We start from the raw sequence: 27,354 nt of genomic DNA, 5'->3' as shown, positions 1-27,354 counted from the left end.
TTTTAGCAGCCTCGTTCTGTAACTTGAACACATTGATCTTGAGATTATTGTCACTCTCAATCTTTTGAACACATATAGGAAATGAGTCGATTCGTACTCCATACTGAGAGCTAGGCTCGATCTTAATCTCATCTTCATACATCTTTTCCAGCATTTCAGTAGTAAGCTCTGCATGTTCTTGAAGTTCTGTTTTATGTTCCTTGACATATCTAGCAGCCAGTAGACTCCAGAGCAAACACTTCTGATCATTTCCCTGTTCCTGTGACATTACATTGATTACAGCTTTAGTGTTAAATGGTAATCTAACGTAATGACCACCTTTGCACCTCTTGTAAGAACTAGTGTCATGTCACAGGACTTTATTATGCTAAGAGACAAGCCAGACCCTTGAAAGTACCTCTCTTCAGTCTGTGAATTAATGTAGTTAAGTTAGCTGGTTGGTTGCTGCACTAGATTGCCTGATTCCTTGAAATTATGCTTTCCATTGGAGGTTGAATTGGGTGGGTAACTGTATCACCTTGCTGATCCAAGCTCTGCTCTACGATCTTAGGTCTGCTGAACTGGGCGAAAACTGATATGCTTATTTTGTGGTGGTAATCATCGAGTTGAAAAAGGACATCCTCTAACTTCTCTCTGTATTCATTATACACCTGTTTAGTTTCTCTGTCAATATTAACTCTAATAGTAACCACAGGCTTGCCAAACTCATTTACTACTTCAATTCCTTCCACTTTCTTTATGCCATCAAGCTCCTCAGTCTAAGGCAAGCTTCTTATCTACACCTTTAGGGATTAGTGGTGGAAGAGGAGGTTGTACTTGTACCCCTAACTTACTCATCTGTTTCTTTTAATACCCCTTAGTCTTCCTGTGGGCTGCCATACTGCTGTATGAAACGTTTTTATCACAAGTAGGACAGTGAACCTTTTGGTTTCTATCACTCATTATTTAGATTAAAAAGGTTTATTAAATTTCACTCATTCCAGTTATGGTGTTCCAGTTATGTTACTTCTACAGACTGTACAGACTGTACAGATTGTAGTAATAGGATAATGGGTGCTAGATTACTCGATTTTTGTATTGGTATTAAGGCAACTTTAATGGTTTTGATTTTGGCCTACACAGAATCGTAGATATGCGTAGATCGCATTATCCTATTACTCATATCCAACTACCATTGCAGTTGTTTACAGGAGAAAGAGAAGAGAGGCATCTAAGTAATACACAGTTCTTTATTTGTATGTATGGGCATACAATGATTTTCTTAAAATTTTAAAAATACATACAAAATAATATTTTGGCATTTTAAATAGCTGTGTAGACGAGATATGATACAACCAGTGTTAGATAACGAAGTATATTTAGTACATGTCGGACAGAAAGGTGGCGTTCAAAACTAAAAACTATCTAACATTCCATGTATTGTTATGGCCAATAGCCATTGCCAATTGTGAGACCTTAGACAATCCACAGCTCCAAGACTTTAATATTGGTGGGACAGATTGTTGTATTACAGTGATCTTTTCCCAGCCTTCTACTTGTGACTGTCTCTTGTGTGAAGATCTCTTTTTCCAATGATTGTCCCATTGGAAAAAAAGATCTTACCAATACCTTTGATCAAAATTTGGTGATGATCGAGCCCTTAGTTAGGGAGATCTACAGCACTTTCTGTGTTTTCGGTTTTAGCCACCTTGTGCCAAATCAGGAATTAAATCCCACTGAAATTAGGTCATTCAGGTGTCATTATATCGGGGAACATATGTAGCAAGTTTCAAGTCGATAGCTCCAGCAGTTACAAAATGCGTGGCGTGCACGTGCAATCAATCCCAGGGTTGAAATACAGCAATTACTTTCAAACAGCAAGAGTTGAATGAGGAACCTGCAGAACTAAAAATCCAGATGGCAGCACCAGTACTAAAATTTACACTTCCAGTGCATTTTCCATTAAAATTAAGTTTTGTTGATTTTCTCCCTAAAACTCATCAAAATAGAAATAAGGACAAATAAAACAACATTTTTGGTGCTATTTCCCCATGTAGAGTAATTAAGGGATGAAATATTCAATAATCATTGACCCAGGAAATGGCTTTCTCATTACAACCATGGTCCACTTGCCTGCAGGGCCCCCTACTGGCAAGTTTTGTTGTGCAGGTTTCTCAATGAAATCACCTCCAAATTTTTGACTGGCCACAAACAACCTCAAGTAATCAGATACTGTAAACCATGAAAATTTTGCAAACCTAAAAAGTTGGCAAATTAGATTTTTAACTGTTGGCTGACTAAATATCGCATTTGTTATCGAAACCTGAGACAAGACCACAATTGATTTTTTAAGCCTTTTAGCAGTTAAATTGTCAATGTTTGACCGCGACGCATCAAATACTGCATGGGGTTGTGAATCTGAAATTTAGATTATGTTATTCCGGACAGTCGGGCAAGTAAATGGTGAAAAATAAACTGGTAGTTGGCCATGGAAATTTTTTGATAATCGACAAATTAGACAGACTTTGATATTTCCACTCTTTTCAGCCAACTGGCAGAAAAAACTCAGAACACCCAATTAGCAAAATTCGAAATTAATTTTTTCATCAAATAATTTCTTTATATCTGTAGACTTGCCACAGCAAATATTTTTTCAAAACCTCTCCAAATATGTACTTGAGAGTTAAAAACATGCACTTGTCTAATTGATAGGCCTCGACCCTCCAACCTATGAATATTCATTAGTGGTCTTGTCTCACCTGATCATTAATGCACGAGAGTTGACATCTTCAAGCTCTTTACGTTCTCATTTAACCCCTTGAGGACAGCTGACAAGTGAACTCGCAAGGAAAAACCTGGTCTCCAGGGGCTGCTTAAGTTATCTCTTCACATGTGACTGGTTAAGTTTACCTGAATTTACTCCACTTCACCAGTTCGATGATCGGTCGAACTTGCATTAATCTTTATTTAAATACTTCAGCTTATCGCAGATGGCAGCACATGTCAACTACTATCGTCTGCTTAGCATCAAGGGAATGTGTTATGCGCGTAACGAGTGTGGACTTGTTATGGTATCGTGACCTGAAATAATCCTGTCCAGGAGGTAATGACGCAAAAATACCGTCCTCAAGGGGTTAAACATTTCATGATTGACAGTCGCATTTCAGCCGACCAGTTCTCCAATTTAAAGCTGATGAACCTATGGTGGTAAAATGGTCAGAATTCCTAGCCAGCACAATACTGAAATATAATACACTCAAGTTTGTCCCCCAAGGTTGTTCAAATAGGGTATAACCTTTTCTAACCTTGAATATACACTACCATTCTGTTTTTTTGTCGACGTGATGTCGCTCGATTTCTATCTCTGGCAAGAAAAGACAGATATGACTACAAACTGACAAACCAACCTTGACCTTGTTCCACCTCAAGGTCAAGGTCATTCCAAGGGCGAGGTGGACAGTTATAACTCTTCAGTGTTAAAACAAGGCGAGGCACTATAAACTTGGTGTCCTTCAGTTAAGGGTTGACCATAGGCACTGCCATTTTAGCTAGAACTTGAAATCCTAAAGCAATGTACTATTTTAAAACATGGCGAATACAATTTTCAAGGGTGAGAGTCTGTTCTTTGTTTTCCAGAGAACATCCTCCCAGGTTTTTTATTGACAATCACTTCATTTTGAAGGCGTTCTAATTGCTTTAGAATTTCAAGTTCTATCCAAATGTGACCCGCCATGACAAAACAGGTCGCATGTCGCTCTGAGCTTGACAGGTTGAGACAGACTGGTTGTTCATTTCACCATTGTCTGCCTTTTGTAAAATCGGAGCATATCAATTTCTTCTATTATGTCCTGGTGTCATTTAAGGCTCATCTTCTGTGTGACATGCGACTCATTTTGTCGTGGTGGGTCACAAATGGTGGTACATGGTCAACCCTTAAGCCCAATAGACTTAAATGCCAAGTTAGTTACAAACTGGTTTTTTACAACTGGGCCCAGGGGTCTATAGTCGTACTTCCACCTATCAAATCCCCGTGTCTTTTGCGCTTACACCTATGAATTGCCGTGTCTAAATAGACCCGTGTGTCAAATCCCCGTGTCTATTAGCCCCATCGAGCTCGATGGGGCTAGTCGGGGGCTAATTTAGACCCGTGTTCAACACGGGTTTTTTGATAGGTGGAATCTAAATAGACACGGCAATTGCAAGTTCTAAGATCCGGCGACAGATGGCGCGGTGTAGTTGCCTCGGTATTGCGCCCCCTCCAACGAGAAAGAAACACAGGAGAGCTCCCTACCTACAGTGCACCTGTCGCCGGGGCTATTAATCATTATCTAACACAACTGATAGGTGTAAGTGCGCTGCGAGTTTTTTGACACACGGCGAAGACACAGGTCTTGAAAAAACACGGGGTTTTATGATAGGTGGAACTACGACTTATGTTACAATTTTACCTGTGTTCTCTGATCAAAGGCCGTTTCCAACAATCTGACATGCCAGGTTCTACAAACATATTAACGCACAACATTTACAACGTAACGTCTACTTGTTCATTGTGTGACTTATTTCATAGGTGAACACATAACATTTAATCATGGACATTAAAGGAAACATTTCTAAAAAATTGATGAAAGTTCAATGAGTATGCTTTTCTACAGAACTGCCAAAGCATCTAAAATGTGCATATAACCAACTAGATTTTTACATTAGGCGAGACTTTTTTTATTAGTTGGTGCTCGGATTTTTGGAGGAATTTATTTTTGAGAAGGACGAAAAACAAAAACAAAAAAAAATGTTTTTTTCCAAAGATTTCATGGTCTCGAAAAATTGATAGGATTTCTCAAAGTCGGAGGGAAGGATAAAAATAAATTTTTTTCCTAAAAAAAGTAGTGCATTTTCACACATTGAACAGTCAGCAGCCAGACTCATAACAATAGACTGGTTCTCGTCATATATCTACTGTGGATGCATTAGGAAAGGACAAGAACCAGTCTAGGTCTGGCAGAGCTGGTCTGGCATTCGCACTTTCGATTCGAATGATCAATCCGACGAAGCTAATTTTAATTCAATCATGTTGAATTTTGATTTTGAAAAAAATAGTTTTGATCTTTTAAGTTACTGTCGGGCGTCGGAGCTCAAAATAAAATAAAATTTATTTTTTTTGGGTAAAATCGGTAATGTTCGAATCGGCGGATCCGAGACTGGCTAGATATAAAAATTTTATTTTTTTTCTTATTTCGGACATCGGGAGGTCGGCGGATCCGAGCACCAACAAATAAAAAAAGTCTCGCCTTACCCTTTACCAGATTCAAGCAAGGCTTAAAACACTTATACACAGTCGAACCTCTCTATTAAGGACACCTTCGGGACTGACAAGTGCTGTCTTTGAAAGAGAGGTGTCCTGATTAGAGAGGTCAAATTGACTGGAAACAACCAATTTGGGGCCGAAACTAGAGTCCTTAATAAAGAGGTTGTTCTTCATAGAGAGGTGTCCGCTAAGTGAGGTTCCACTGTACTTGCAATTACGCAAAGTTATACAGCTGTAACCCATCTACAGGGTGTATCAAATAGACCTTTTTGACACTTAAACAATTGACTGCAGTTATTTTTTTTGAGACATCCAGTAAATCTGACGATGGATTTCCATGAAGGCACCCACTGGGTAGATGGAGCCAAGAAATCATTCACCTCCTACCATCATAAGACAAGCAGTGATGGTTCACATGAAGGGTTACTTGCGCAGGATATGGGCTACAATTACCATGTTTCATTAGAGAATTATTGAATCAAGTGAACATGCATTTTTTATTTTATTTTCAAATGCCTTTGTGAAAATGTTAAATTTTTTAAAGAAAGTGAGATGACACGAACTGTCCACAATACAGGAATTGATAATGCCAGTCCAGCAAGGACTCTCAGTACTCCTGTTCTTTCATGACACAAAAGACAAGTGCCCACAACTTACATGTATATCTTAACTAAAACACCTAAGACTTCACAATTCAGCATATTTACAATTGATATGTACATCTTGCTATGTACACACATAGAGAGAAATATTGACAGGTCTTCCGATCATTTTTACATATTTATACAACCATAGATTCTACCACAATCTTTTCAGACAACAAAAATAAAAACCAGAGTTCACAGTCTCCTCCGACCCGATAGCTTTACAACCCGAACAATCTTCATAACAACTAAAAACTACCCAACGTTCAGGTTCTCTCAATCTATCTAGGGCGTCTGCTGAAAAAAATCTTTAGGCAAGCAAACATTTGCTCACCTCCGCCCTCCAGTAATTCAGTCAACATTATTCATTTCAATAGATTTTCTAAGTAGATATCAGAATTATCGTCAGCAATTTTTCACAAAACTAAAATCTAACCTAAAACCAGCTATTTCACATGATCATAAGAACTGTAAAATGAAAACGTTGGGTAAGGAATGGATTACAGATTTTCTACATAAAAAGCCAAACCAGTTACCTAATCTAAAATCTACAATAAATGCACAATAAAATGAAACAATAAAGTTTAATAATTAAAATCAACAAAGGTGTATAAACATCTTGGCCCAACGTTCAGCTGATTGGAACAGATCTGGAGTTTTGTCACAATGCCACAAATTCATCATATCTCTTAAGGATATTACTTTGAAATCAAAACTTGCCTTCGAGAGATTTTGAGAAGTAACTCAACCAGGAAAATTAGGTCAGGAGCCACACAGAATGTACAATTTTGCCTTCCACATGTTCAACAGAACAACAGCCAACAGTCAAGGTCAAACTGATGTCAACACCGGTGACATATAATATCTTGCAAACTAATATACCAAAAAAAATTGCGACAGAAAAAACTTTTTTTAATGAAAAAGTGTAATTTCTGCAAAATGTTTTTCCTCCTATTTTCTTCAAAAGAAAGCCTTCCAAGCTATCAGAAATGGATTTAAATGTACTTATCACTACTAAATCTTCATCAGAATATCGTTAAGCCATTGTTTGCCTCAATAGTTTTACCAAGAAAACGAAATTTCAAACCACCACTCTACCACGTGTTTTCTCCAATACTTTCTGTTATAACCCATGCATGTTACACATCATTGTTTAGCGCAGAACGCTTGGCTAACTGTTCCACCGTGTCCAGACTAAAACAGGGACTGGCATTGTGTAGGTGGAATGAAGTCATAATGAATATCAATCTCCCAAAATGGCGAGAACCGGCCTTAGAATTGCGGAGGCTGTCTTGCTGATCAGCGAGACCCGGTCCTGGAGTTGCAGTAGTCCTCTTGTCCAACGGCAACCCCATTCCCAAAGGGTTAAAAAGAAATGTTTAAAAAGGAATCTTTGAATTTTTTTATAGATCTAGCACCTAGATATAAACATTAAGTACTACTAACTGAAGGACAGTTTGTATCTGTCAAATCATTAACACTAAACAGCCAACTATTCTTTTAAATTATACAGGGCCTCTCAACGATAAGCTCATAATGAGTTAGTACAAAAAGGATGTGCCAATCACATTTGACACACCTACTTAAACTGGTAAATTTTTGTGGTAGATTTGTTGGCAGCAAGACCATTTTAAAACGACACATCAATTAATTTCTGTGATAGAAAATTTCTCTATGATGATAATTTATGCTATTTGACATCCCAAAGAGATGGGCCACCACCAATCATCCCACACAAAGGATACAGTCTTGAAACTGCTCAAAATGAAGTAAGCACATTAGATGATGAGGGAAAGCTTTGACTCTTGTGGTGAGCAGAAAGGTACGGATATACAGAGTATAGAACTACATAATATATTTACATGCTCACAATCTGATGACAAATCGTCAACACAGCCTAGTTTACACTCCCATGTTACGAAGTCATTTATAGCAGTCAGGACTTTTCGCCCAATGGAGTGCAAATCCCCCGATTGGGAGTATAGCCCAAACGGGAGGTTAACAAAACTGATGATAGCTTGATCGGGCATACTGCCCTTCAAATCGCCCAATCGGGATGCGAAAACGGTACATCCCGTGATGAGCGCCAGTGCTGCCATCTATATGTATAGATGTATTCGAGCACAATGGTGATGCGTGCAACTTTACAACATCCATGAAACACCGGTTTAGTATGTTTGTGTTCAGTATTTTTCGATTATTTATTGCTGAATCAAATAAATAAGACAACATCAACTTTACATACAACCACACACATACATCATCATGTGCATTACATGCGCTGAGAATGAAGGATTAGCTATAAAATCAATGATTTAATATTTCTTGAAGCAGTTTTATTTATATGGAAACTTGACACTCTTCCCTTTTGTTTCTTGACCTACTGAGCATGCGCAAATGCCCAAATCAATGCGTAAAGCTATTTTAAGATTTGGTACGTCCCGATCTGGATGCTGCAGCTGCTTCTAGCCGCACGCATCCCCTTCAGGATATATTGCCCCATTGGTGCCAAATCGGTAGATGTCGTCCTGGGTATACCTAAACATTACCCAGGACCAACCTGGGTAATCCTAAGAGTTACCCAGGATCGTCCTGAGTAACTTCGCGCCAATTTTCGAATCTAAAGGTAGAGAAATAAAAAAGAAATTGATTGAAGTCATGAATGGTGAATTTAAACTCCGCGAGGTGGCAAAACAGATCAATGTCATGAATGTCGCCAGAGCACATGATTTCGTGTCTTGCTGCACTGAAAACATACCAATTTCAACCTCGCCCACAGGTTGAAATGAAATGGCCAGGGCCATTGTGCTCACCTCATGTGGAGGAAAGATGGATAAAGAGCATGGTATTGTGTCATGTAGTGTTAGGTTTGATGTAGGTCCAAGCAATTACAATTTCCCCAAAATGGCCAATTTACAGTACATTCGACCTCTGTGACCTTGAAAAGTAGGTCAAATCAAAGAAGACCCGGGTGACACATTGAATGGTTGTTAGAATTAGATGTACCTATGATATAAAATTGGTGCCAATCGGGCAAGTCATTACTAGGAATAATGGCATTTTGAAGAATTTAGGATTTGGCCCCCTCCCTGGAGGCCAAACGGCAAATCAGATTGCACCAAACTTCGGTACCTGAGATCACCTGACCAAGGGGTACATGTGTACTTAATTTGTGATCAATAGTCATTGCAGTTAAGAAACGTGCCATAGTTACGGCCTGACGGCGAATTTACGCCATTTGACCTCTGTGACCTTGACAAGAAGGTCAAATTAAAAACCTGTGTGACATATACTGCATGGTGGTTAGATGTACCCATGATATCAAATTGGTGGCAATCGGGCAAGAAGTTAAGGAATAATCGCATTTTTAAGGTTTTTGGATTTTGCCCCCTGGTGGTCAAGTGGTGAATCATATTGGACCAAACTTCGGTCCCTGAGATCACCTGACTAAGGGGTAAATGTGTACCAAATTTGGTATCAATAGTCATTGCAGTTTAGAAACGTGCCATCGTTACATCCTAACGGCCAATTTACACCATTTGACCTCTGTGACCTTGAAAAGGAGGTCAAATCAAAAACCCGGAGGATATATGATGCACCTTTGCTAGAAGTACCTACCATATTTTTATGGCATATTTTCACTTTTAACGTTTGGCCCCCTGGTGGCCAAACCATGAAACGAATCGGACCGAAACTTGGTCTCCAAGGTGTCATTACATAAGGGTACATGTGTACCAAGTTTCAACTCAATAGCTCTAACAGTTACGAAACGTGCCCTGCTAACGGACGACGACGACGACGACGACGACGACGACGACGACGACGACGACGACGACGACGACGGACGACGGACGCCACGGTATGGGATAAGCTCACCTCTGCTAAGAGGTGAGCTAAAAATGTGCGATTTTCAAACTGGGTAATCTTTAGTGTCCTAAAAGTTACCCAGGACGATCCTGGGTAACTTTTAGGATTACCCAGGTTGATCCTGGGTAATGTTTAGGTATACCCAAGACGACATCTACCGATTCGGCCCTATTGGGCTGTTAATATAGCTCCATTGGGCGAAAAGTCCTGACTGATAAGTTCACAATTCTAAAACACCCGGATTTACTAGAATGAACCGCACTTTACTGTTGAAACGCACTCTGTGCCAACGAAGCCTCGTTTTGAATGCAGCAGCTATGGTAAGGCAACCATGAAGCGCTTTGAAGTGCTATGAAGCACTATGTTCAAATAACTTTTCTTTTCAAACACCTAACATATAAACTTTGATCACACTGGACACAATATTTCTGTAATACTATTCTCATGATTTTGAAGTATGGCATAAAACGACCATAAGGCTAAAATATCGCATGAATTTTTGATAAAGTGATGAACACAACTTAACAAGTTCAGATAAACAGCTTGCCTAATCCAGCACACAAGGGTGCTAGAAACATATTTCTCTTCTAAAGTCTGCAGGAAATTCAACAAACACTCCGAGAAATAAAAGAATTTTGGAATTGCAGGATTTTATCAGATTATACCGTTACTCATCTGATAAAACATCACATTTGTAATCCTAGACCTATTTAATGTTTCAAACAGTGTTCAGAGGATTCTGATGGGAGTACCAAAAAGATTCATGAGATTTTAACGCCATCCAAGGACATCACATTACTTGATGCTAAACTAACATCAACATCAAGACACAGCTTGTTATTCATTTTTGTTAAAAATGGAGCTAAAATCTGAAAAAATCATTGACAGACTTTGTCATTGTCAAATGTCCTTTAAACCCTAGTGAATAAAACATTATTCCATTATACTGTTATACATTATACTGTAATTGGCTTTTGTTCCTTTTCACTTTGACCTTCTCTCAAGAAAATTGAACTAAACTGCCATACATTTTGTGTTTTTAAAACAGAAACAAGCTTGTGACAAAACATCTTCTCCCTTCCCTGTGAATTGTTCAAAACACCGATATCACGGAAATGTCAAGATATTTCAGGTGGAAAATAAAATGTGTTGAATAAAATCACTTCTATAATCACCATAACACAGCAAGAGACCAAAACTGCAAATACAATATCTTTTTACAACTGAAATCACAAATCTAAAAATCAGGCACTTCAAATCCAATATTGGCCAAATCTTCCGAAGTTAGTCCATTTGAGTTTGAATTTTCATGAATATGGCATCCAGAAACTTGCATAATGTCGTCAATATAAGTTCTTGGTTGTGTCCATTGTACTTCAATAGTTTTTCCAGAATGTAGGCCCCCTTCCGGTTTGTCGAACATGTCACAAGTCAGCGTGTAACTTTTGTGATTTTGTAGTGCCTAGAAATAGAAACGTTTTAAAATTACAATATCTCATTAGTAGTACGTCTACTACATGGAAAACCTCGGCGTTTTTAAACGGGGATACTCCGAACCAGAAAAAGCCCGGAGAAGACACGGCGAGGACTTCCACTACATGGAAGCAGTTACTGAACACGGTGACAGATGGCGTGGTCTATATGAAATTCCTGTAGAACTCTCCGATTTTTTGTTATTGTTGGAGTCGCGATTGACCGACACAAAATGGCAGCGCATGCGCAGTGGTAACCACGCCGCCTGTCGCCGAGTGTAGAAACTAACTAGCGCCGGCGTTTTTGTGATTACACTGCATAAAACGCCGTGCTTAAATAAGCCCCCATTTAGCCCTGAATCCATCGCCGTGACAAGAAAACACCGGCGTTTTCTAGCACCGGCGTTTTCGAGGGGAAAATTAACAGGTGCAAGTGCAAAAACTCCGGACCAACACCGGCGTTTTATGTAGTGGACGCCACTCAACTGATGTTACCTTGAATTCACCTTGTGCTCAATGTTGGGTTTACATAGAATTCATGTTGTCACTTGTAATGTGTTACTTAACACGTACACTGCCGTGCCACGAATATACTCGTAAGCTGGTTCCTGCTCCATTGCCGAGGCACGAGTATATTCGGAGCAGTCTATGCATTATTCCATGTATTTCAAATGACTGGCAAGGGTGAATACGCTTCCGTTCTGTAAAGCATTATGGGATATACGTTTATTTTACTAGTTTGTTTATTATGCACTAGGTGTGCTCGAGGCTCACGGCCTTCACTCGTGGTGTGGCAATGGAGCAAAACGCAAAACCTGGCAAATGGCGGTGCGCTCAAAAAAACAGGGCGGCAGTGAACGTGTTAATAGACATGATCTAGTCATTTCCAAAGCGGGACCTTCATACGATCCATTGTTTCAGTTTCCAGCCTCTTGTTATGTCAAGAGGTTTATCAAGTCCAGTTCAAATCAACAAACAAGTGTCCTATGAACCCTGGCAAATGACAAGCATCAGCATGAATCCAATGAAAACACGGCTTATACTAACAATATATGTGACGTCACAGCAAAACCAGGCGCATGTCGCTCTGAGCTTGGCAGGTTGAGACGGACTGTTTATTCATTTCTCTATTGTCTGCCTTTTGTGAAATATGAGCACATCAATTTCTTCCATTATCTCCTGGTGTCATTTAGGCCCATCTTCTGTGCGACATGCGCCTGGTTTTGCTGTGACGGGTCACATATTTGCATTCTTCCTCTTCATCTCTGCACAGCATCAAAGGAGGCAGCGATATATCAAGAAAGCATCCCAGAACCAGGCACTCTATCTTTAACTCACACTCCTCATAATTCTACCTATTTTGAAATGCAGTTACGGTTCGAAACAGTTAAACTAGCTTTGATACAGTCTCACAGCAACTGTTGCTTGATGAGCTTGAATGCAAACTTGTAATTGAGGGGAACTCTGGACCCTAACACAGTTAAAGAGGCTTCCAAACGCAGTCATACATATGCATATCCTACTTAGCAGTGTCATTCCATAACAATTTACTCAAGACATCAATATTTCCCTACCTCAGTGAGATCTGACATGACCTCCGGTTTTAGAAAGACGATGATGCCATCTTCAAATATTCTGGATTGGACGTCATAACCATCAGGAGAGTGGCCAATGAACACAATGAAAGTGGCACCAGTCTCTGCAAGAAGCAAATTGAACATAACAAATTTGGTGGTCATATTTCAAAGCTTGCCAAAAACTAAAGACAAAATAGCCAGGGGGTGATTATGTTTCATCTCTGGATTAAAACATTGCTAATGAATTGCCTCTCCCGCAGCCTGCTTATTCTACATGAAAAATTGGTCCAGAACCCTGGTTATTACATGAGGACCTTCATATGGAACAATAACTTGCATTCTTACAAACCAACCCAACTAAATACTCTCAACTCGGCTCTATAAGACCAAATTGATAATACCACCCAATACCACCTTTATGATGTTTATTCATAAGGATATTTATCCAGGTTAGGGGGGTTAGGCCTATAAAATTATCGTCAGACCTCATTGGTATGATTAACATGTAATGGGCGGGCAAGAATTATATGATCTGGTCTTATACAGCCGAGTTGAGAGTATGAGTAACCGCAGTGAGGTTTGCCAGAACTGACGGCTTGAGCCAAGGCTTCTTACCATATACAGCAGAACCTCTCTTTTAAGGTCACCCACGGCACTGACAAGTGCTGTCCTTAATAGAGAGGTGTCCTGATTAGAGAGGTCAAATTGAATGGAAACAACCAATTTGGGACAGAAGCTAGTGTCCTTAATAGAGAGGTGTCTGCTAAGGGAGGTTCCACTGTACTATAAACTATGCAATACAGTGGAACCTCCCTTAATAGCGGACACCTCTCTATCAAGGACAACAACATCTCGATTAAGGACACTAGTTTTGGTCCCAAATTGTTTGTTTCCATTGAATTAGACCTCTCTAATCAGGACACCTCTCTATTTAGGACAGTGTTCGTCAGTCCCAAGGGTGTCCTTAATAGAGAGGTTCTACTGTATTGTGAACAGAGCTACGTGTATCTCAGCTCTCAATTCAATCAACTTTTTGTGACAAGACACGCTCATTGCTAGACTTACGTCTGCGTCCTCCCTCCGGATTATCCAAGATCTTGCTAATCCCAGTAGGTGTATACCCAGTCGCCGTTTGAATGACCGTCAGATGTGAATCCGCCTGCAGGTGGAAGTCAGCGCCGATCGGCAACACACCACCCGGGGTACTACAAAACTTCGACAAAATATCCAAGACCTGAAACACGAGAAAAAATCCTGGGTCACAAAGCAAAAAATATTTGAACACTTCTGAAGGCAAGTGTACGGTAGATACAGAGAATGTCATTCTAATATCTTTTACCACTCTCACCTACTGCCATCCATTATTGGCCCTCTTCATTCAACAGTGGTTGGCTGCCCTCAAATTGAAGCAACACTGGTCACATGATCTACGTCACATGTGCATGCAGTTCACGCCCCTCACTGCACAAACACTAAGGAAGCAACTACAGTGGAACCTCCCTATTAGGGACACCCTCGGGACTGACAAGTGCTGTCCTTAATAGAGAGATGTCCTGATAAGAGAGGACTAATTGAATAGAAACAACCACGTTGGGACCAAAACTAGTGTCCTTAATAGAGAGGTTGTCCTTAATAGAAAGGTTGTCCTTAATAGAGAGGTTGTCCTTAATAGAGAGGTTGTCCTTAATAGAGAGGTTGTCCTTAATAGAAAGGTTGTCCTTAATAGAGAGGTTGTCCTTAATAGAGAGGTTGTCCTTAATAGAGAGGTTGTCCTTAATAGAAAGGTTGTCCTTAATAGAGAGGTTGTCCTTAATAGAGAGGTTGTCCTTAATAGAGAGGTTGTCCTTAATAGAAAGGTTGTCCTTAATAGAGAGGTTGTCCTTAATAGAGAGGTTGTCCTTAATAGAGAGGTTGTCCTTAATAGAGAGGTTGTCCTTAATAGAGAGGTTGTCCTTAATAGAGAGGTTGTCCTTAATAGAGAGGTTGTCCTTAATAGAAAGGTTGTCCTTAATAGAGAGGTTGTCCTTAATAGAGAGGTTGTCCTTAATAGAGAGGTGTCCGCTAAGGGAGGTTCCACTGCATATATTGAATGAGGAGGCTCTGAAAGGCCAGTAGGACTTGGCAGTCAACAATAAAAGACCGTTTGAGACAACCTTATATGACAAAATTTGAAACCAGAATAAGATTGTCAGTCTTGACTCCATCATCAGACAGATGAAATTCCCAGGAGGGTATTTTCTGGTTGACGATGCTTTGAAACCTAAATTTTGCAGTGATGAAACTGTTTCAAGTTTTTACCCGATCTTTGAAAGGGGTGAAGAGTGAGCAGGGTTTCCGTAAGGAATTTACGTTAGGGGGGGCACAATCCAGAAAAAAAATAAAAAAATTTGGGGCTAGATGCCCGGAGAATGCGTTTTCCGAGCATTTCAGAGCCAAAAACTCAGGTGCAAAAACACCGGTTTTCCTACATGAATTTTTGAAAATCGGCAAAAGAATACATAGATAGTGATAAATATATGTCGTTGAAATGTTATGAAAATACAGCTGATGAATTCCCTCTCAAGTGGTCTGTTTGATACTGTCCTACACATCCCTGATGTTGTCAGTAACTGATAAGGACATTATAGTGATTCACACCTTATCTTATCTCTTTCATTTAGCTTAAAAGAGACATTTTGAAATCATTACTCAGCAAAGTTGAGGGGGGGCTTGTGCCCCCCTTGCCCCCCCCCCCCTCTGGCAGAAACCCTGGTGAGTAGATATGTGTGGAGTTCAAAAATGTGTACAACTTACTCGATGGTACTTGTCAATTGGCAACGACACAGTCACTTTCTCATCTTCTTCAATCAAGACTGAACTCTGGGGGACGAACGGGAACCCGTAGGTAAAGTTTTCGAAATCACAGAACATGCTAAGCGTGGTATTTGTCACACCGATAAAGACTGGATCACGGAACCGCTTGCTCACGAGAGAACATGGATAGTCTGGAAATTAATAATAAAGATTGAATTTATAATTTGTACGTGGGTAGTCACGCTAACGATTGAATAAAATAGGATTATTTCAGAAGATTTTACAACTGCCAGAATCAGAAACTATGCATGAAGCAAACACCGTGGGTCTAACCACCCCATGATAACGTGCTATACACCTTTCCAGAAATGGGGCGCTGAGTGTCCGAAATAGTGATGTCATATGAGGAAACTAGGCCTTATGGTGGAGGGACAAAGGAGATAGTCATGGTTGACCAACACACTTGAATGCCTTTAATGACGGACAAGGGGGAAAAAGTTAGTTCCAATGCAAGCTACCAATTTCGGGAAGCATGTATAGGAATGGCTCGAGTTGGTCTTGCCAGGTTCTGGTGTTGCTTTCTATGAACAGTACGGGTATTTGATGTACTGAGCTGACCTCGCCAATTATACCTCCCTGAAAGGGAAAGCCTTCTGAAGTGTCGAAAAAGCTATTGCCATCATGTGACAGCATGTAGAGATATTATAATCATGTGCTTTATGTGGAGATGATGAGACATCATGTCACCATGATTGCCATCATTTCTATTAAAGGTCTCTTTGCTAATTCCATCAACCTACCTCAAATAAATCTTTACATCCCACCCCACCATTTTAATCCATTCAAATATGTTCTCTCTTACCATTACTGCTCCAGGATGACTTCATAGGAAACTGTACCAAACAAAGTTTGTATGCGTCTGGCGCCATGTGTGACCCACCACAGCAAAATGAGTCACAAGTCGCTTTGAGCTTGACAGGTTGAGACGGACTGGCTGTTCATATCACTATTGTCTGCCGTTTGTGACATCAGAGTATATCAATTTCTTCTTTTATGTCTTGGTGTCATTTTAGGCTCATCTTCTGTGTGACATGCGACTCATTTTGCCTTGGTGGGTCACATATTCTAAAACACCCGAGTGAAAATATTTCATTTTCATAATGGATAATGTATATAGCCTCGTTTTCACCACAGAAGTTTGGATGAGACAACCTAAACCGCTTGGGTTGGTGCAAAATGTGGAAGCATTTCAAAAGCATAAAAAACCACATTATTCGATATTTAATTTGAGGTGTTGTAGAATAGAAATTGATACCTCACAGTTGATTGTCTCACCCAAACCGATCGGGTGGAGCTAAAATATTGGCCAAAACCTTGGCGTGGTCTACATTTTAGCTCCACCCTGGCAGTTTGGGTGAGACAACCAGTACCTCATCCTTAAACTACCTCAATATCCTGAGTTAAGTTTGGGATGTATTAAAACTGCGGGACAGGATGTAAAGATTTATTTGAGGAAGGTTTAATGGAATTTGTAGAAAAACCTGAGATATCAGAGTGATATGAATGACTCCTCAACATCTAGAAACACTTTGAAAGAAAAGGTTGCCACTTATAATTTACTAATTCAGTTTTTATACTCGGGTGAAACATTTTAAAGGGTAACTCGTGTCAAATTTCACGATATAATGTTTTAGCTGTTTTTGACAAATGACTATGTCACTTTCTCATAAACCGGTAAGGTTTTCGAATCGAAATGCACATTTTCTAGAAATTGATGGTTTAATCCCGCCCGGACGGCTCGCTCCGATGCCGTTTTCGTTGATGACGTCACAACATGAACATTTTTGCGGTCGCAGTGGTTTACATTCAGCGATTTAATAATAAATCTAATCAAAAATGGAAAATTTGAGCTTTACATTTATGATCAACAATTAAAAACGGACGTATTTCCGCAAAGTTGTATAGTACATCATAGTATCACTTTAAAGTAAAAGTCCCCCATAGTGATATCATCAGCTTACATCTGTCTTTTAATCCCAGTCTTGTCATGAGTCGAAGGGGGATATTGCGTAGAATTGGTATTTCTGCTCTATGTACAAGTATGAGGAACAGTGGGATCTTTGGAGCAGCAGGTAACATCAGCTTCTTCACACACTGGAAAAAAGAAATGCAGAGTGAGACTATCAACATGTTCAGCCAATGAATTGAGCAAAATCATCTACTTAAAGCAAAGTAAATTAGTTATGGATCTTAAAGGGGTACGCCGTCCGTAATTACTTGTGGTCCAGTTAAATAGAAACCCACTAATACGCAATGCCATAGAGCAGTTATTGTGAATACAAATTCGTTTAAACTTGGTATTCATAGTATTTGTATATCAGTCTACACAACGGCAATGTTGAAATTTATATTTAGTATGTATTTTTGCAATTGGACATTTTAAATTCAATTACAATTCAAAATTTTAAACGAACGGCTTAGGCCTTTAAGACTTTGTTAGCCCCAATGACACGATCTTCTTAATATCAGAACATTGTATTAAAGGGGTACGCCATTCGTTCACATATATTTACTGTTGGTCCAACTACATGTATATATCTTTTTCCTATTTCTGACATCAGATGACACAAATAGTTTATCAGTCTGTGTAGTCATAATGTATGCATGCTCGTGCAATAACTGTATGGAATTATCCTGATTGCTTACCAATGTATGTGTGTGCACTTTAATAGTTGGTCGTATGCAATTACAAATGTAGTACAAAGTAAGGGCAGTGTATTGTTTCAATCATTGCAAATCTGCCAAAAAAAGGCAAGTTCCCTGGCACCCCGCCCTGCCCCCTTATACCCCAGGAGGATCCGAATTCCGCCCCTCCTACCCCCCTATAAAAATGGCCGCCCCTTAAAAAAAATTTCTCTTTTGAAAATGACCTCCCAATTCCTTTTATAAAATGCTACATTATGACCCCAAATGCTTCCTTCAAATGTCCTTCAAATCTTCAAAATAGGACAAGAATTTAAGAACAATTTTCCCCACTAGGCGCGAAAATGTGGCAAAAACTAAATTTTAGATCACCCCCTCTTAACTCAAGGCCTGTGGAGAACACGGCATGCTGAGCGTAAGAGGCCACTGTGTCTCACAGCAGTTTAGCATTGAGAAGATGACCAGAAGTGTCAGCAAACTCCTACCTGGAATGATGGCTGAGTATAAAGGAAACCAATGTGGTCGATACTTCCAAGGAAACTTGCTCCACCGAGGTGAGTGAAGCCAAGATGATGGACGATATTGCCTGAAAATGAGGTACACACGAGATAACTGACAATGATGGCACAACAGATGGTGTTTACTAACAACTAGGGTGATGGAAAACAATGTCAATTGCCTTTCGACATGTTTGAATACCGGGCAGCATCATGACACTGCTCAGACCATAACTCGCTCATAGTCATACACTCTTACCGCTCTCTTTTCTTTGAAACTCAATGAAATTATGATTGAGAATCAGGCATTGCTGTCCTAAAAGTATTCACATCAGGCATATTTTCAGACATAACTGAAAGAGACACTCCATAGCATTATATGCAGCAGTCAAAACCGGTCCAACCAGTCAAAGCTTAAGCCCTTTCCCAGGCCATTCCTGCAGCCTTCATTTTCCTTATAAGGCACCTCTATAGACCTGTTTAAAATGTCTGAGTGGAAGCTTTAGGTTGCCTCATTGTTATCAATAGCTTGGCACAACCTGATTTAAGTCCACAGTCTTTTTTCAACTAAAGTACCAACTGCTGTTTAAATAATTGTTAGGTAGGTATAAATTAATATGCACCGAAACAATTCAGTTCGTGAAATCTTTTTAAAAACATTGTACATGTACATTGTACATACTGATTTAAGTCCACAGTCTTTTTTCAACTAAAGTACCAACTGCTGTTTAAATAATTGTTAGGTATAAATTAATATGCACCGAAACAATTCAGTTCGTGAAATCATTTTAAAAACATTGTACATTGTACTGATTTAAGTCCACAGTCTTTTTTCAACTAAAGTACCAACTGCTGAGTGCTGTTTAAATAATTGTTAGGTATAAGTTAATATGCACCGAAACAATTCAGTTCGTGAAATCATTTTAAAAACATTGTACATTGTACTGATTTAAGTCCACAGTCTTTTTTCAACTAAAGTACCAACTGCTGAGTGCTGTTTAAATAATTGTTAGGTATAAGTTAATATGCACCGAAACAATTCAGTTCGTGAAATCATTTTAAAAACATTGTACATTGTACTGATTTAAGTCCATAGTCTTTTTTCAACTAAAGTACCAACTGCTGTTTAAATAATTGTTAGGTATAAGTTAATATGCACCGAAACAATTCAGTTCATGAAATCTTTTTACAACATTGTACAAGGCAGATAAACATGGGTTGCCTGGAATACTGCAATACTGGATCCACTCGCCAATAAGATCCTAAGCCCGACAATACCCAATTTGTACCACCACCTCGATGGGTAGAGTCTAAACAGCCGAACACACCAGTAGGCCTTTCGTAGCCATAAAAGGGGTGGGATATCTATTCAAGAGTTAACAACGTAAGTGTCATGAATAGTCCTAACTCTACAGCGGAACGTTTCATATTACAGTAGAACCTCTCTATTAAGGACACCCATGGGACTGACAAGTGCTGTCCTTAACAGAGAGGTGTCCTGATTAGAGAGGTCAAATTGAATGGAAATAATCAATTTTGGACCAAAACAAGTGTACTTAATAGAGAGGTGTCTGCTAAGGGAGGTTCCACTGTACAATTAAAGACCAATTAGAAGAAACAAAGACAAGATCTCCCACCCCTATTATGGCTGCGAAAGGCCTACTTCCTTTAGGCTCTACCCATCGAGGCGGTAGTAGAAATCTGGTATTGTTGGGCTTGGGATCTTATTGGTGAGTGGATCCAGTAAATCATTACTCTAACCCTCACCTTTAATTGCTTCCCCAAACACCAGTCGAAAGAAATCAAACATATCCCTAGGAATCACAGTATCAGCATTCATGTATTCAAGTGTGAAGACCAGCTCCTGTTGTCCGACCCTCTCCATTCCGACCGTCGAGTAACACCATACAGTTTTGTTGAAGCAGCAGTCAACTAGAAAAGAGTTAAGAAAGGTTTGTATCATTTCATCTACAGTCAGTCAAATACTCACAGCAGAAAAAAGAGTATCCTTGCATAGTGTATTTGTGACCCGTCACAGCAAAACCAGGTACATGTCGCACAGAAGATGAGCCTAAATGACACCAAGAGATAATGGAAGAAATTGATGTGCTCATACTTCACAAAAGGCAGACAATAGAGAAATGAACAAACAGTCTGTCTCAACCTGCCAAGCTCAGAGTGACATGCGCCTGGTTTTGCTGTGACGGGTCACATTTGATGCACTTCAAAAATTTCATACAGTAGCCCCCCTCTATTAAGGACACCCTTCGAACTGGCACATACGTTGTCCTTAATACAATAGAGAGGTGTCATGATAAGAGAGGTCAAATTGAATGGAAACAACCAATGTGGGACCAAAACTAGTGTCCTTTATAGAGAGGTTGTCCTTAATAGAGAGGTGTCCGTGAAGGGAGGTTCCACTGTATAACTACTATCATTGCAGCCCAGGCCACGACAGTGCAGACTAATGGGACCAAATTATTGCAATTTACTGGGCTGATATGGATAGGGGTATGCCATTTGTAATTACTTGTGGTCCAGTTAAATAGAAATCCACTAATACACAATGCCGTAGTGCAGTTCTTGTGAAGACAAATTTGTTTAAACTTGGTATTCATAGTATTTGTATATCAGTCTACACAACTACAATGTTGAAATTTATATTTAGTATGTATTTTCACAATTGGACATTTTTAAATTCAACTACAAATTACAAATTTTTAACAAACGGCGTAGGCCTTTAAACATCAATAGCGTTGTGTGAAAATATAAATTAGCGACGTCACAACATCCTCCCCAGGATTTGCTAATGTTACGTCACCGTATGATTTCACAGGCAGACATGAAAATAAATCGAAAATGACGTCACTGACGTTGACACGAATCAAAGATAACAGTGCAATGTAAGAATTTTTTTGTTTTACGGATCTTAGTCAGATATGTAACTTAGTTAGATTATAGATATGTAACAATGTCAGAGGTCAGATGTCCGAGGTACCTTGTCAGCGCTGATAATGTCACGATGATTATCCCTGTGCAGCGCTACTGATCAGCGGAATGGACCTGGGTACATACATGTACGTAACAAACTCTGTTGCCTGCCAAGTGCCAAAGCAGGGGAAAGAGAATTTATATTAAAGGGACAACTTGGGCATGAGATATGTTGTTTTTTTAGACAAAAGAAGCTGCCAGCAGAACCGTGACTTCCTGAAGCAGGATAATTGAAAAATCATTCAACAGTGCAGTAAACAATGCACCAGGAAAGGGTTAACCCAAGACCTGCCTGAAATTCACAAGGCGTGTCCAAAACTGCCTAGCAAGGCCGCCGAAAATCATATTCAGCGATCAGCATCAGTCTGATACTACAAGTGGTAAGCAGAGATATTATCCTCCTGACCAGGTAAATTCCGCGTTGTCCCTTTAACACAATTACCAACAATAGAAATATACTGTCGCTACAACTTACGATGAACAATCTTGACCTTGACCAAGAGTAGGTTGTTATCGACAGGCACCATGAACACGAGAGGCTCAGCTTCAGGGTCTTTCAGCGTTGAGAGAAGACCGGCAGATTCAGTCACAGTGATCACCTTCCCCTGAAGGATCCCCCTGTTTAAATTAGTTGTTTCATTCTTGACAACCAGAGGGGGCAGAGTTTCGTCTATCGTTTCTGCCGGTGCTTGTGCCTGGAACTGTTGGTTAACTGCATACTGCTGTTGAGCCGTTCGCCTGGCATGGTTAGAATTTTCAGTGCAGCTCCTGAAAGTGAAAAATGTGTATTGATTGAACATGTTGACATAAGAACTTCATGGAGCCCCTGGACTATGTTGATGATTTGGGTGTCTGGACAGTGGATGATTTTTTTCTAATTAGTAGTGGATATTTTTAAATGAAATATGGCACAACATCAAAACGAAATGGTTCATGGAGCATGTGCTCACCTGGGTTCCTACAGTGAACAATTGCAGACAGTAGAGAGTCAACCATTCATGTTGGTCAAGAAACATGCTCTAGTTAATAAATAATAGCCAAAGGAATGCCAATGCCATTTGACCCATGTGGCCTCGAAAAGCAGGAAGTAAACACTCCTCTACCCCGTCGACAGTGCCCATCCAGATACAAGAGATAGGAGATAGAATGCAGAATCTTAGAATGGTCCTTTTCGACAAAAGGATACCTCGGTCCAGGATATGACAATGGTACGGTTTGAGAAGTCTCTGGTGTAATGGATGACCTTTAAAGCCTAATTCCTTCAAAAGAAAACGCTGCGTTGCGCTCAACAGCAAATCATGCATAGTCAGGTGGACATGAGCGCTTTCGTGATCTTCGGGACCTGTCAGCGAATCGTCCAGGACCAGCCTTGTACGCGGGATGATGCGGCTTTTTCATTGGCAGATCGTTAATTTTATTCACAGCATGATTATAGGCAGTTAGTTGCATGCAACGCAGTGTTTTCTTTGATGGAGATAGGCTTTTAAAGCCATCTGTTACGCACAAGACTACTCAAACCGTACCACCATCATCTCCACCAAACCGGGCCCGAATTTCCGAAGTGTCGTACGACGAACCAGCCTTTTTTTACCTTCGCCTTAACAAAACAAATGCGCACACCCAGAACCATTCTCCAAAGCAGCGTTCAAGTAGTCTCTGCCAGAATTGACTTCCATTGCATTTTGCAAGTGTATTGCATGTTAAATGTACGCAAATGTTCACGGCAAGAATTCTCGAATAATTAAAATGAAATGGCCAGGGCCATTGTGCTCACCTCATGTGGAGGAAAGATGGATAAAGAGCATGGTATTGTGTCATGTAGTGTTAGGTTTGATGTAGGTCCAAGCAATTACAATTTCCCCAAAATGGCCAATTTACAGTACATTCGACCTCTGTGACCTTGAAAAGTAGGTCAAATCAAAGAAGACCCGGGTGACACATTGAATGGTTGTTAGAATTAGATGTACCTATGATATAAAATTGGTGCCAATCGGGCAAGTCATTACTAGGAATAATGGCATTTTGAAGAATTTAGGATTTGGCCCCCTCCCTGGAGGCCAAACGGCAAATCAGATCGCACCAAACTTCGGTCCTGAGATCACCTGACCAAGGGGTACATGTGTACTTAATTTGTGATCAATAGTCATTGCAGTTCAGAAACGTGCCATAGTTACGGCCTGACGGCGAATTCATGCCATTTGACCTCTGTGACCTTGACAAGAAGGTCAAATTAAAAACCTGTGTGACATATACTGTATGGTGGTTAGATGTACCCATGATATCAAATTGGTGGCAATCGAGCAAGAAGTTAAGGAATAATCACATTTTTAAGGTTTTTGGATTTTGCCCCCTGGTGGTCAAGTGGTGAATCATATTGGACCAAACTTCGGTCCCTGAGATCACCTAACTAAGGGGTAAATGTGTACCAAATTTGGTATCAATAGTCATTGCAGTTTAGAAACGTGCCATCGTTACATCCTAACGGCCAATTTACACCATTTGACCTCTGTGACCTTGAAAAGGAGGTCAAATCAAAAACCTGGAGGATATATGATGCAACTTGCTAGAAGTACCTACCATATTTTTTTCAAAATTTCCCGACTACTTTTAAGGGAGATATTGCATATTTTCACTTTTAACGTTTGGCCCCCTGGTGGCCAAACCATGAAACGAATCGGACCGAAACTTGGTCTTCAAGGTGTTATTACATAAGGGTACATGTGTACCAAGTTTCAGCTCAATAGCTCTAACAGTTACGAAACGTGCCCTGCTAACGGACGACGGACGACGACGACGACGACGACGACGACGACGACGACGGACGACTGACGCCACGGTATGGGGTAAGCTCACCTCTGCTAAGAGGTGAGCTAATGACATAGACGTAAATGTGGCGATTTACAATTTTAAAAGACTTCGAGTCTGCTATGATGTAACCCTGTTTAATATTAAAATGAATATTCATTTCCATTTTTAGCCGATCAAAACTGTTCAAGGGCCAAAACTCACCTCGCTTTAAAAAATCATCGCTTGAACGAACAAACCTAATCACACAGCAATTTTCCATATGCTACTAAAACAGTGCGCCTTGAAATGCAATATGACAACCTTTTTTGAATTTTTGGAATAAAATGAAAAGGCCAGCAGGGGCCAATGTGCTCACCGTATGTATATTTTGTGGTTAAGATTAAGAATTAATGCTGGTTAGGAAACCTGACCTACAGTATACAAATTTCATGCCTCTGTGAGTGACCTTGAAAAGTAGGTCAAATCAAAAATCCACAAGATATGTCATCTTTGTCAGGAGTATATTTATATCGAAAACAAGTCAATAATGAAACAGCCAGGGGCCATTGTGCTCACCATGTATATATTTGATGGTTAGAAATTCATCCGGGTTAAGAAACATGCTACATGATAGGTCAAACCAAAGTCGGTATGACATGTGATGTATCGTTGCTTGGAAGTACCTACCATAAAGATATCTTTGAAAACGAGTCACTAATAAGCATGATATTGCACTTTGTACCTTTTTTTTAGTTTTGGCCCCCTGGTGGCCAAGTCAAGAATCAGATTGGAAAAAATTCTGTGTAAGAAAAAGAGGTTAGGCCTATCTGATTTTTATCATTAGGGAGTAATATACCAATTTCAAGTTCATAATTAATAGCTTTAGCAGTTAAGAAACGTGCCATAGTTACACACAAACGACTAATTTACGCCATTTGACCTCTGTAACCTAGAAACCTTGACCGGTCCAAATATCCACTCGATAAAGTAGGCCTAAGGAGCAGGAGGTCTGTGGTGTGCCAAATCCATCGACGGACGGGTAGGCCCCCATTGCATGATATATATGTGTAACCCTAACCCTACCCTAACCCTAACCCTAACCCTACCCTAACCCGAACCCCTAACCAAGCAATCTGATTGACTCCGACGATTTGGAACTGGACACTAGTGCAAGTAGTAGGCCTAGGAAAAAATTAGAATCATTGTGGTATCATTATCATTGACATGACTGAATCAGATCGGAAGTTCTAGTTCTCGTTCAACTACTACTTGTCTACTGTCGTTTATTCTTACTGAATGCATCCCATCGTATATCTTTCTGAACCTGTGATATGCCTTTTAGCAGCACGTCTGTAGACTGTATTAAAATCGAAATCAAACAGACAATTATGGAGTAAAAGTGGCTTATGTTCGAGACTTTTCATAAAATTTGGCCTGAATCGGCCATGTCGCAATTTTCAGGTCACACTTCCGGGTACTTTGGTATGAATAAATTGATGCATTCAAATTATCATTTACAAAACAGAAAGCTGGTGCATTACAAACATAAACCCTTATCAAAATGTATTTAGCAATTCATATTGGTACTCAAAACACGTAAAATGGTTTTAAAGTAAGCAATTGATCCAATTCAACATCTATTATATATTTTAGATATCAGACTTCTTCCTGGTTCGCGGGAAATTCAAATCCCGGCGGGAAACTTGTGCCCCAGTCATGCCGCCATTATCATCGCGTCTCATGGGCGGACATGGCGGAGGTAGACCTAAGGTCAGGAGGCACTCGGTCCCTATATGAAACCCACATGTGCCTATATTTGCAGACACTTTATCGATATTGGACCTAGGACCCATATTGCCCACACAAATACACAATAGGGCGCACGTTCTTTGCTATATGGGCATGTCGCCCTACCTGCTTATATTTGCCCATTATGTATTATCCATAGGACCCATAAATTTTGCTTGCTGGGCCTTAGTGCCAGAACCAGAAGGTGACACTAATCAAAGATATTAGGTCACAACATGAAAGTGACACTAATCGAAGACATTAGGTCACAATTAACCAAGAAGGTAACACTATTAATCAAACACATTTGGTCACACTCACAACCAAGAAGGTGACAGTTAATGTGTAATCAAAGACATTAGGTCACAACCAAGACGGTGACAGTTATCGAAGACATTAGGTCACAACCAAGAAGCTGACACTAATCGAAGGCATTAGGTCACAACCAAGAAGGTGACAGTTATCAAAGACATTAGGTCACAACCAAGAAGATGACAGTTATCGAAGACATTAGGTCACAACCAAGAAGGTGACACTAATCGAAGACATTAGGTCACAACCAAGAAGGTGACAGTAATCAAACACATTTGGTCACAACCAAGAAGGTGACAGTTATCGAAGACATTAGGTCACAACCAAGAAGGTGACACTAATCGAAGACATTAGGTCACAACCAAGAAGGTGACAGTAATCGAAGACATAAGGTCACAACCAAGAATGTGACAGTAATCGAAGACATTAGGTCACAAACAAGAAGGCGACTCTATAAATGAAGACATTAGGTCACAACCAAGAAGGTGACACTAATCGAAGACATTAGGTCACAACCAAGAAGGTGACACTAATCGAAGACATTAGGTCACAACCAAGAAGGTGACAGTAATCGAAGACATTTGGTCACAACCAAGAAGGTGACACTAATCGAAGACATTAGGTCACAACCAAGAAGGTGAC

The 27,354-nt window shown here is 40.0% G+C and overlaps 1 protein-coding gene across 1 annotated transcript; it reads right to left on the bottom strand.

The window, feature by feature from the left end:
- Positions 1 to 1,211: 1,211 nt before the first annotated feature.
- On the bottom strand, positions 1,212 to 26,062 carry LOC135502741 (zinc finger FYVE domain-containing protein 9-like). The gene is made up of 9 exons (XM_064795767.1): positions 25,906 to 26,062; positions 22,301 to 22,593; positions 20,602 to 20,766; positions 18,823 to 18,923; positions 17,656 to 17,788; positions 15,635 to 15,825; positions 13,907 to 14,075; positions 12,839 to 12,963; positions 1,212 to 11,254 (listed from the first exon to the last, which is right to left on the bottom strand). Exons 1-9 carry the CDS (start codon positions 26,034 to 26,036, stop codon positions 11,030 to 11,032), a joined length of 1,533 nt encoding a protein of 510 aa, XP_064651837.1. The 5' UTR covers positions 26,037 to 26,062; the 3' UTR covers positions 1,212 to 11,029.
- Positions 26,063 to 27,354: the final 1,292 nt, after the last annotated feature.

The sequence above is a fragment of the Lineus longissimus genome, chromosome 19 (genome assembly GCF_910592395.1).
Source record: "Lineus longissimus chromosome 19, tnLinLong1.2, whole genome shotgun sequence".
NCBI lineage: Eukaryota > Metazoa > Nemertea > Pilidiophora > Heteronemertea > Lineidae > Lineus > Lineus longissimus.
Note: the sequence above shows the minus strand (reverse complement) of the source record. Positions and strands in the feature narration are given on the sequence as shown.